Source organism: Alosa sapidissima, chromosome 19, assembly GCF_018492685.1.
Source record: "Alosa sapidissima isolate fAloSap1 chromosome 19, fAloSap1.pri, whole genome shotgun sequence".
NCBI lineage: Eukaryota > Metazoa > Chordata > Actinopteri > Clupeiformes > Clupeidae > Alosa > Alosa sapidissima.
The window spans coordinates 16,166,973-16,179,300 of NC_055975.1; the positions used below are offsets into that span (position 1 = coordinate 16,166,973).

Here is a 12,328-nt window from a genome sequence, read left to right on the forward strand (position 1 = left end):
CTGGTGCAACCAGCAACCACACACACACACACACACACACACACACACACACACACACACACAACACACTACACAGCATCCCTACCCAAATATCAAGTTCCGATTTGGAAACGACAATGTCCGTAATTGGTGACAGAAGATCCAGAGAACAGAAAGCAAAGCAAGAACGAGAAAAAGAACTGGCACATGAGATGAACAGCAGCAGTGCTTTGCTCCATTGTACCATCTGACTGCTCCCACCCTTACTGAGGTACCATTGTAAGAGCTCACCATGTAATAGTGAGAGTTATGGAATCCCTCCCGTGTTGTGTAATTACAGGCCTGCCGTATCGGTATGAAAGGTCTCCGGGTCTACGCGCGCTGATTTTAGATTTCGCTGCAGAGTAAATGCCATCCTATTAGCACTCGTCGCTGATTTCTGTCGCGGGCTAAAAAGAGCTCCGTAAAAATCACTTCAGCTTACAGAGAACCGTGACACACTGGATTAGTGCGCTGTAGAGGGGATGATGGTGATTCAAAACAGCAGGTGGTCCACTAAGAGAAGACCTTTGGTTGGAAAACTTTGGTTCATTTCAGTGAATGTTGTTTTGTTTATTTGTGGTGACTGCACATGTGTGCTGTTTGTGGTGTTGGTGAAGAGTGCTTTTAAAAAAAAAAAAAAAAAAAAAATGTGGTTGACGCATAACTGAGTTTTCCTTTTTGCGATATGCTCTTTGAAAGTGCGCCTCCTTAAAAGAAGACAGTGTGGTCTTTACTTGACTCAAGCACATTGATCTCGTAGAAGGATCTGGAAACACAAGCCCCTGGGATGCAGGACTCTTCCTGGCATCTGTAACTGAACCCTAAAGGACCTCATGACTGTACTCATCTCTCGTCGCCACCTCTCTTCTGTTCTCCCTCCATCTTCTCTCCTCCTCTTTCCTCCTCTTTTTCTCCCATCATGTCCACTCCTCCACTCTCCTCACCTCCCTTCACATTTCCTTCCTTCTCTGCTCCCTTCCCCTCTTTCTTTCTCCCCCTTTCTTCCCCCCCCCCTGCCGTCATCTCCTTGGTACTCAGCTCCAATTCCGGTCTCTCAGCGTTCTCGCTTTCTCTGATGGTCAGCTCTGACATAACCCCCCCCCCCCCCCCCTCCCCCCAGCCCCCACCCCTTCAGATTGAATTCCACCAGCTCAGCCACGCTCGCGACAAAAGGCCCCCGTCATCATTACAACACACAAACACACTGATGGCCGACGGCCCTTCATCAGCATGGCTTCAGCACTACTGAGACTCCGGTAACGGCACTGACTGTAGGGGAATGTGTGAGAGCGCTATCGTAGTAGTGCATCGTAGTATTCCACTGCTCTAGTATTGCTACTAGTATGCATGTGGACCGAGCCAAATGTTTTCCCCTGTATTTGTAGTGGACAAGTGTCATATACAGGGACAAAGTGAGACTTGGAGGGGGGAGGAAAGGAAAAAGGAAAGTGACTGAAAGAGGAAGTTAGGAAAAGAGATTGTGGTATTTTAGTGTTGTATCACTGTACAAGTATAGTGATGGTAATTGTATGTGACTGTTTTGTATTGGGGTGGGGCACACGTTTGACCCTAACCATGTTGTAACCTTCACCCTACCATTCTGCAGAGCAGAGCAGATGCAGTACCCTGTGTTTCAGACAACTTCTCTGCTGACTAACCTCTCCATCCCTCACCAATAATGGGATGTTAATAAGCAGCATATTTATGCACGCTGTTTAAGGAGACTGGCATTTTGCCTGTGGTAAATGACTATCCCTTCAGAATGAAGTTGATTGATTTGACTGTGTAATCCGGAGTGTGATCTTTAGAAAAAAAAGCATAATTGAAGTGCAAGCAATCATGATATAATGATGTAATCTTTTGCTATCTGTTGTCTGTTGCTTCCATCAGTCATGCTTAATAAATTCCTTTCTCATTTGTTTGTGCGAGATAATTATGGGGTGTCTGGATCCAGGCTCAGACACTGATAACTCTTTGTGGTGTCACACGAGGCGCCATGTGGCACCACAAAACCCAAGGCACCGGCTGACAGTCGCACGCTGCTTCACTTTCTTCCCCTAATGGCAAAAAATATAACCTCCACTTTCAACCGATCAAAAACACATTTAGTCAGGGCCACGAACAGAGTCCTTACTCAGTTAAAAGCTGGCGCTGCTCTGCGCCTCAGATTACCACCGATAGGGGAATAGAGGAATCATGATGAGACAGCGGAAAAAAATGACACCAGTTCAGCATCTCTACCATGACAAACCCCCCACCTCAATCCAGCCCCTGACGAACCTCAAACATATTAGATCTCAATCTCCTGTCAGAGGTTCCTTACCGTCCCTCCCTTCCTCCACCCCTCCCTCTGTATCATCTTTTCTCTCTCTCCGCCTTCATCCTTCTCTGTCCTCCCATCCTATAACTGCCATTACAAATTAGCCTGCCTCTGAATGAAGCCAATTCAGCTGAAGCACCACAAAGAGACAGTTATTGCTTAATGCTTGTCTTCCCAGCTCTAATCTTTTGACAGATTTGTCTTTTGCCTGGAGATGGATCATGAAAATGGTTTAATGGCTTATTTTAAGCTTATTGCTGTGATTTCTCAGTCCTTTTTTTCTGATTAAGTCCTTTCTGGTTTGTTTTTGCGTGTGTGGCCCTTCGGTGGAGTCCTACAGCCAGTTTCTGGCATTGAGTCATGCCTCTGAGCCTCTGTCACTCCTTTTTTGAAACACACACACACACACACACACACACACACACACACACACACACACACACACACACACACACACACGGACACGTACGCACACACACACACACACACACACACGGACACGTACGCATACACACACACACACGGACACGTACGCACACACACACACACGGACACGTACACACACACACACACACACACACACACACACAATATATATGCACAAACACACATCCACATCTGCACCTCTTTGGTCTGTCCCTCTGCTACATGTGGGAGGCTGTCCCACTGGCAATTACTGGCTCCTAAGTAGTGGCGGTTGATAAGGGGATTAGGTCTCTAACTCCATTCAGCTCCGGCTCCTTCATGGGCTTAAACGGAGCAGACAGACGACTCTGGCTTCTCCTGAACATGTCTGCAGGTTAGTGTTAGTGTTGCAGCCCTTTGATTGCCTCAAGAACACAAGGTGTTTTAAGTGGATCCTGATGATGTTAGTGGTGCTACTCTTAACATTGTCACTTAAGGGGAAATTAGTCACTTTAACCAAGCAATCCCCATCTTCTTCTGCTCTTCCCCTTTTCCTTCTAACTTTCATACCCACTTGTGTTCTTATTTGTTTATTTATTTATTTATTTATTTGTCTCACATGCATACACATACCTTGTACACATTACAAACACACTTACACACACACACACACACACACACACAAACTCTTTTTTCCCTACCACTGGCCCTTGTTTGAAGAAATTGTGGCAGGAACAAATTGTTCCCCACATAGTCTCTCAGGCCTGCAGCCCTGCATCAGTGTTTGTAAACACACACACACACACACACACACACACTTTTTTGTTTACTTTGCTTTGTTTGGAGTCCCCAAACCCCCCTGTGAGGTCTGTGCTGATTCGCTGACATGGAGAACGCGTCCGTATGCCCTTGACTCTATAAGCATCTGTACCTGCTGCCTGACCTAAAACGTGCGCCTATGGCAATGTGGTGTCATCTATTTAAAGCGGTCCCCCATGGCCGCCAGGCAAGGCAGAATAGTTCAGGTGGTCATCTGCGATAGTTTGGCATTTTTTCCCATTCACATCATCATTTGAGAGAGAGAGAGAGAGAGATAGAGAATTTGTGTGTTTGTTTGTGTGTGCAAGTGTCTGTGTGTGTGTGCGTGTTGTGTGTGTGTGTGTGTGTGTGTGTTCACACTTTCCCATGAGTTGGTGTTGATTACTCATATGACTGTTGAAGGAGGCCTGTCATTTCTTTTTGTGAATCTTCCATTCATACTGCCACTTGTCTCCGTTTTGTGTGTGACCTTCTGTGTGTGTGGGTGCATGTGTGTGCCTTTGTGTGTGCCCCTGTGTGTGTGTGTGTGTGTGTGTGTGTGAGAGAGAGAAAATCATCTGTCAGTGAGGGCAGCTTCTCGTGAAAGGCCTGGCACACCATGTGTCAGGACACGTTTCCTCTCTCCTCCTCCACCCAGCCGCCTGGCAGCGTGGTAGTGGGGGGAGGGGTGGGGGTGGGGGGGGTCTTAGATCTGTGCCCTGGGAATGTGCTGGCACGTCAGTCACTTTGCTCCAGCCAACCCGGGCTACCCTCCCCAGCTCAGCTCAGCCAGCCCCCCCTGCATGGCACTGCTCCTCAGTAGTGGAGCGCGGTGACAGTGACTTATCGCTCCATGTCACCGCTACACAGGCCGAGTCTCCCCCAGCGGTGGCCTGGGCTAAGGGGAGAGAGGGAGAGAGGGAGGGTGGCAGATAGATAGAGAGAGACAAAGAGAGGGAGGGAGAGAAAGGGAGAAAGAGAGAGAGAAATAAACCTAGATAGGAGTGGAAAGACATGCAAGAAGAGAGAGGGAAACCAGGAAAACATGGAAGTGAGGGAGGCAAAGACCGAGAAAGAAAGAGAGAGAAAGAAAGACAGGCAAAAAGACAGACAGACAGACAGACAGACAGATAGGCAGGCAGGCAGACAGAGATGGTCTATGAGCTATTTTCTGTCAGGGACTTTGTCAGGGACACCGGCGTCTCTTTTCCTGCACAAAGTCCAGTGGGCCGCGACTTCACGCTCCTGCTCTCCTGCCCTCCCACACGCGTGCCGTCCAGAGGCCTGCAGCTCGGACAGCTGAGAAGGATGGGCAGCGGGACTGGGACCCTCCCTGTTTGCTCCAGGAGCGCTTGTGGAGGTCAGGAAAACAGCGCGGTGATTGAAAGCCCTGGCAAACGTGATGGACAGAGACACTAAAAGCTCGGCACACATGCGGCCTGGCCCTGCAGCTTGTTAAGGCCTTAGCCCTGACACGGGTCATCACTCACCTTTCCCACCTCTTTCTTCATTGTTTCACCACCATTGTTTTCCGTCTTGTACAAGAACAATAGCAGTGAATTTGTGTGTGTGTGTGGGGGGGGGATCTATCTCTCTCTCTCTCTTTGCAACGTTCATTCTCTCTCTCTCTCTCTCTTGCTCACTCTGTCTCTCTTTCTCTCTCTGCATGTGCAGTGAAACTTGGTCTTGTTTTTCGCTCCACAGTTGTCCTCTGCCTATACCTGAGATGGCAATGATCCATAACTGATAAAGATAATGAGTACTCGCTTCCATCAGCTCAATACACTTAAAGCGATACCATCCTTAGCTAGGAGGTCATTTTGGCAGCTCTGATAGTGTTAGTATATGGCACACAACAGCAGGGGGTGGTGGTGGCGGTGGCGGCTCTGCTAGATAATGTAGCTGGCGCTAAGGAATATTGTTTTCCTCCAGCAATTCCCTTCCAGGGAATAAATTTGCTGTAATTAGTGTGGTAATAACACATTATATTTTCCCATCAAGCGTCTTTTAAGCTTTTTTTATAGTGTGATCGCTGGCACAACAGCTTTGCTGTAGGGTCCTATTTAAGATTGGAGTCTGACAGTGTTGTTACACGCAGTTTTTTTTTGTATGTTGTAATAGAACAAGCAAACAAGACAACATGCTGTGTGTCCCAATATGTTAAATTACCTTCATTGTATTAGCCGTGCAGTGGGGGATGTTGAATTGGAGGAGGAGGAGGAGGAGGAGGAGGAGGAGGAGGAGGAGGGAGAGGTGGAGGAGGAGGAGGAGGAGGAGGAAATTCTCCGGCGGCCAGCGGCTCCATCACAAGACGGCGCCTGTTGAATGCAAATTGTCTGAGCCCTTTGCACAGCGTCTCTCGGGGTGCTGGTGTTGCTTTTGTGGGGCTCGGGCTTTATTGTTGGAGCGATGAAAGCGGTAGCGCGAAATGCACGTCTCTGTTTCTCCCCTACCTCCTCTCTCCACCACGCCACTCTACACACACACACACACACACACACACACACACACACACACACACACACACACACTCACTCTCTCTCTCACACACACAAACACACTCACACTCTCTCTCTCTTTCTCTCACACACACACACACAAACACACAAACACACACACATACACTCACACACTCTCTCTCTCTCACACACACAAACATACTCTCACACACACACACACACACACACACACACACACACACACACACACACACACACACTTTGTGGTTTGTTCCCCTCTCTGCGAAGCAGTCATTCCGTGCGGATGTGACAGGGAGATCAGAACCCAAAATTCTGATGAGGCCAGTTGGAGCTTGCTCGCTTTCTTCCCTGTGAGTGTGAATGAAGTGTGAGCACAAGAAAAAAAAGAGTGAAAATGGAGAGAGAGAATGAGAGCTAGTCGAGTGAGAAAGAGAGGGATGAACAGAGCAAAAAAAAAGAGACTGAAGGAGTGGAAGAAAGAGTGTGAGAGGTTCGTCTGCAGACATCGGTGGGAATAATCTTCACACAGAAACAGATAAAGGGACCGAGACATGATGGGTTGATACGGAGCTGCCGCTCTCGCCAGACAGTGAAGGCTTTCATTTGTTTGCTTTCTCTCTCTCTCTCTTGTTCTCTTTCTCTCTCTCTCTCTCTCTCTCTGTGTCTCTCACACACCCTCTCTCTACTCCTTTTCTGCCTTTGCCATTTCGCAGCATATTAATCTTGTTTTTCCTTCTTGCTGTGCATATAGAGAGAGCAAATAAAATACTCTGTATTTTTGGCTGCTGGGCCTTGCTGTAGCCTTGCTCGTTGTCGTGGGAGTCGTGGGTGTCGTGGGCGTCGTGGGCATGCCACTGGCTGAGAATTCAATTCTGAGCAAAAATGTAATAAAATATAAGATATGATTATATACAACTCTTTGTTTACTATCCATAATGCCATGAGAATTGGCATTCTGCCCATCTGTTAAAGGTTGTATCAGTGATTGCAGGCCCAAAAAAGGCCCAAACATAAATTATCACATTTATCTAATCTTTCCTAACGATCCGCTAGCTGCCCGCCCCATAAGCAGGCCATCAAAAAACGCATCTCTGTAGGCAGCCTAGGCTCTGAGATCTGCACACAAAAACATTTGCTTCGAACAAGTGTTAGCAACCACTCAAAGGCAAAATAAAGTGTTCCAACCAATAACCGACGAGATGCGCGTTCAGGAGAGTTTCAATTGCACGGGAGGAAGTTTCAATTGCACAATTGCACTCTGTTTTGTTTGAACATCAACAGAAGTGACGTTACCCCGCCATCGCTGATACAACCTTTAAATTGCCTCTAAACTATGAATACATGGAAGCAGCTGCCCATATAAGGGCTTTATAAAGCATTTGTAACACATCCATTACTACACGAGCTAGCATGTGTTTTATTTGGTGAATCATTTACTGTGATTGAAATGAGAAGTAAACCACTGTATTTCTGTCAGTCAGACAGAATGTGTGATTAGTGAATGGGAATTTCAAGCACATTTGAATTCAAGCTTGTTAACCCATTCACGCCGGATGCTGCACGACGCAACATTCTATCTCCCACTGGTTGCTGCGTAGCGCAGCATGCTTTTTATTTCATGTTTCTAGGTGCTACAGAGGCTTAGATATTAAATGTTGGTAGATGTCAGTCAGATGTTAGTCTAGAATGCCATAGGATTCTATATGCATTTTTAGCAGGAATTTTAAGAGTAAATGGGTTAAATGGGGCATTACAAGTGCTGGATGAAAGAAAGCAAACATGCATGATATCAGTGGAACTCATGGCTGGTTTAGATTGAAATTAAACCATATTGGGAGGTTCTGATCAGAGACTATAGGCATAGAGTAGACACAGACATACACACACACAAACACAGACACACTCGCACCAGCATATTCCTTCTGTAAGTCATCCCTGTCGACTACACACACACACACGCTGCTGTTTGTTGATTCGGCTGATAGTGCCTTTATGGAGTGGAGTCAGTAGCCATTGACATGCAGCGATTAGCGTCTCACCTTCCCTATCGGATCAATGTTAGGCAGCTGTCTCCCAAATCCTCGAGCAAACACAGCTGAATAAACAGGGAGACGCATCAACTCAGGTTTGGCTAATTCGCTAATCCGTCGCCGTGCGCATCCTAAACTTCTCGCCGTGTAACTCGAGCCAAGCCGGGCGTGTCGCTCGCTCACTGAGCCGATGCCTCTGGCAGGGGTGACCCCTGGAGATAAACGTGTGTGTCTTACCTCCCGCTCACACACACAGATGACTTTGGCAATCGCGGACGACTGCTGGTCTTCTCTGTAATGCTAGTCTCTGTGTCCAGGACTTTGGCAAATGGTTGATTTATGATCATTGATTTGGTCAGAGTAAAGAGTTTCAGTCTCACCTGTGTGAGACTGGGCAGTTGAGAGGTTAAGAGGCCCAACTAAAGGGCAGGTATAAAAGCCGAAACTTAAGTGATCTCCAAAGACTTTTACTTTTCATATTCCGGTGCATTATGTATCAGCCAGCAGAAGTCATGCCTGAATGTTTCATGGCAGCCTAACATTTCATGGCATGTTTCATACGCTTTATACTTAGTCTTTAACTTTTTCCATTTAAGAATATTTATATCCGTATTTTTCACAATACTGCCTTGCCACAGGCTCTTAGATTTCATGTTTTGCACTGAAATCTATGTATAAAGCATTATAAATGTTATATGAGTGTGGCTGCCAATTGAGACGTCTGCTCTTAGCTCTAAGAGCAGCACTCTAACAATAACACTAATGATTAATTTCTAATAATTTCTTGAATTTCCCCTAGGGATCAATAACGTATATCTATCTATCTATCTATCTATCTATCTATCTATCTATCTATCTATCTAATGTCCATCTCTTCCTCACCCTCAGGTGCGATGGACCAAGACGGCTGGAAGTGCCTCGGACAAGTTCCAGGAGACGTCCATCTTCAATGAGACGCTACGTATCGTAGGCATCACGCGCGTCCAGGGCGGCCGCTACTACTGCAAGGCAGAGAATGGCATCGGGGTGGCTGCCATCAAGTCCATCCGTGTAGACGTGCAGTGTAAGTGATAGGGGCAGTGATCCACCCACTTCCCACTTGCCTTCCAACCCAGTAGAGAACCACGGGATGAGGACATGGGGGAAAACGTAGGAAAAATAAGGAATGACCTCTCCAGGAGTATCCCTAGAGTTTACAGTACACTGCCTATTTGCTGTAAGCATTAGGTATGGAAAGAGTACATAGTTATTTTACATATGAACTATTTGTTCAATGTCTGAGTATTGAGTCGTATATTTAGATCAGTTGGTTAATTGAAATTACAAAAGTTTGTAAAACTAAATGACTTTCTAGAATTTCCAGGGTGGATATTTGTGGGTGGGGATACTCCTGGAGAGTTTGGCTGTGTGAAGTGGGAAGATCATCCATAAGCATGTCAGCCCAGGTGTGTGGGGGGAGGGGTAGAAACCCCCCCTCTAGCATAGTCGCCCCCCGCTGTCGTCCCACTGTCCCACTGAGCCAGGGGTCAGGCCAGAGGCACCAGCCCAGCCCCGGACACCCCTCTCTGGACTTGAGCACCACCTCTCTCCTCCCTACCCCCTCCTGGACACCCCTCTCTGGACTTGAGCACCACCTCTCTCCTCCCTACCCCCCTCCTCCACTCCTCACCTATATACCCCCCTCCTCCTCATCTGCCATACCAGAAACACCCAACAGTGACCATATCCCTGTTCTTTCCTATCTGACCCCTACCCCAGACCTGCACACTTAATCTACATAGACTCACTAACCGTAACCTTTACTAAACATTCCCCCATTTACCCTCTTCTAACTTCATTTGCCATTCTTATCTCATTTGCCCCATTCCTTTATTTTCAACCAAAACAGTCACATGACTCTCACACTAGCTGCTAGCTGAGTCCCCATAGAAAAAGCCAGGCTTTTTATATTTTTGCTCAACTTTTAAGAAGTTGCACTTTTGTTACAGTGCCATATGCAGTATAATGGAGATTTTTGGTTCCGTTTAAGAGTAGCTTCTTTTGTATAGGTGAGCTGAGGAGGAGAGAGCCTCAGTGATTTGGTTCATTGTCTGAAACGCAGTCACTGTTCAGTCACACGTCTTCCCTCCACACTCCACTCACTCGATGTTCTGGCTCAATTCACATAGAGCATGGTGCATTTCTCTCTTTCTATCTCTCACTCTCTCTCTCGCTCTCTTTCTCTTTCCTCTCTCACACACACACACACACACACACACACACACACACACACACACACACACAGACTCACATCCACTCGTCCAGTTGAGATTTTACCACGTGAAGGGAGGGGAGCAGCAGGTAGTTATGGGGGAAGGGGATGGGTGCTCAAACAGGCAGCTGAGAGAGCGAGAGTGAGAGAGTTTCTTCTGTGAGGAAAGCTACCTGGTGTTTTGTTTGTTGTGTTTAGCAGCCATGACTGACAACTGATACAGATTCATTAGAGCAGGAACATCTGTCGTTGGCGGGCGAACGCGATCGGCCCGCTCTCTCTCTCGCTCTCTCTCAGATCCATAACGTCTCGTTAAAGCAGCGGCGCTGGCATCAATCGAGCTCTCAGACTCGGTGCTCAGGGCGCCAGCAGCAGCAGCAGTCGCAGCAGTTGCAGCTTTGCCCATACGTGTTGAAGGCAGGGAGGTGAAATTGCATACACTGACAGAGCCACAATGAGATCCCCCCCCCCCTCAGGAGAAAGCCATTTGTCAACCATCAGGAATCAGTCACGCTAATCACCCAGGTTATTTAGATAATTCATCTCCCCCCCCCGATTTCATAGACTGGCATGGCATCCATCTTGCTCCAATTTGACAGACTTCCTACTTTGATAGAATAGATTTTTTTTGTGGACTGGTTGCATTTGATAGAACAAATTGATGAATTCAGAATGCGTTTTCCTCCAGCATCTTGACGGGTTAGCTCCCCTTGACTGATGCATACTTTCATCTGTGAACACGTAGATGTGGTAGCCCTAGTGAGTTCATCGCTGATTTCCCATTTGATTTCCGAGAGTCCAGCAGAAACCCCGCTTGCATGGATTTCCATCCACTAATCCCATTCCAAGTTCGATGTCGCCCCACTTTTTCGACAGCATTAGGGGAGTGGGAAGGTAGGATTGGGGTTGGGGATGAGGTACGTGTGGACTACACACACACCCACACACACACACACCACCACCACCACCACCCTTTTGCTGATTGTGTTAGTCTCCCCCTGGGTCCGCTGGGGCTTGTGGGTAATTGCGGGACGGGTAAACATCCCGCTCCGGCCGCGAGCTTGAGGGTAAGCGTTCCTGACGGCTGATGCTTGTTCAATTTTCCCCCGCCGCAGCCGCTGTGCTCTTTGGGTGACTTTGGCACCGGAGCGCCAACAATTAGAGTCGGGCTGCCGGAGAGACCCCCCCACCCCCCCACCCCATCCCACACCACACCACACCACCCCACCCCACGCCTCCACCCACCTTCCCAACCGCCTCTCCAATCTCTCTCGCTGTACATACATCTATTACAGAGCTCAGGAAGAGAGGGATGCACACAGAAGGGGGGCAGGTAGAGTGAGAGAAGGAGGGAGAGGAGGAGGAGGAGGGTGAAGGTGCAGAGGCGACTGGCTTGATTGTACAGCCCGTGAAAAGCACAGGCTGCCTTTGACATCCAAAAATAAATGTTTCTCCACGCTTGTCATGTACTGCACCGTGTACCTCCCCCCAATTACTAATAAACAAGTTCACACACACACACACACACACACACACACACACACACACACACACACACACACACACACACACACACACACACACACACACACACACAGCTTTCCCTCTCTCACTCCCATCTGTTAAACGGAGGGCTTGAAGTTATGAGCCAGATTTCTTGACTTGGCTGTGCTTCTCCTGGCCTGGCTGCCTTTGCCCTATGCTGCCATTTTGTTTGACTCCCTTTCAACACTCTCCACACATGTTTAACCTCCCCCTGACACGGAGAGAGGGATGGAGAGAGAGAGAGATGGAGAAAAGAGGAAGAGAGAGAGAGAAAGAGGAAGAGAGAGAGTGAGAGAGATGGAGAAAAGAGGAAGAGAGAGAGAGAAAGAGGAAGAGAGAGAGTGAGAGACAAGCTCAGTTAACATCAAAGCCCAGAAAGCTTTGGTGGGAACAGCAGGGAAAAGAAACGAGAGAGAGAGACCGTCAGAGAAATACAAAATGGGGAAAAAGTGGTTTCTGAAAAGAGTCGGAATCTGCT

The 12,328-nt window shown here is 47.7% G+C and overlaps 1 protein-coding gene across 2 annotated transcripts in view; it reads left to right on the forward strand.

Annotated features, from left to right (window-relative positions):
* LOC121692689 (MAM domain-containing glycosylphosphatidylinositol anchor protein 1) overlaps positions 1 to 12,328 on the forward strand; it is a 182,844-nt gene that overhangs the window by 49,373 nt on the left and 121,143 nt on the right. For both annotated transcript variants that reach the window (XM_042071495.1, XM_042071496.1), the window contains one exon: positions 8,943 to 9,117. In XM_042071495.1, the coding sequence (XP_041927429.1) occupies positions 8,943 to 9,117 (175 nt within the window). The remainder of the gene's footprint in view (positions 1 to 8,942; positions 9,118 to 12,328) is intronic.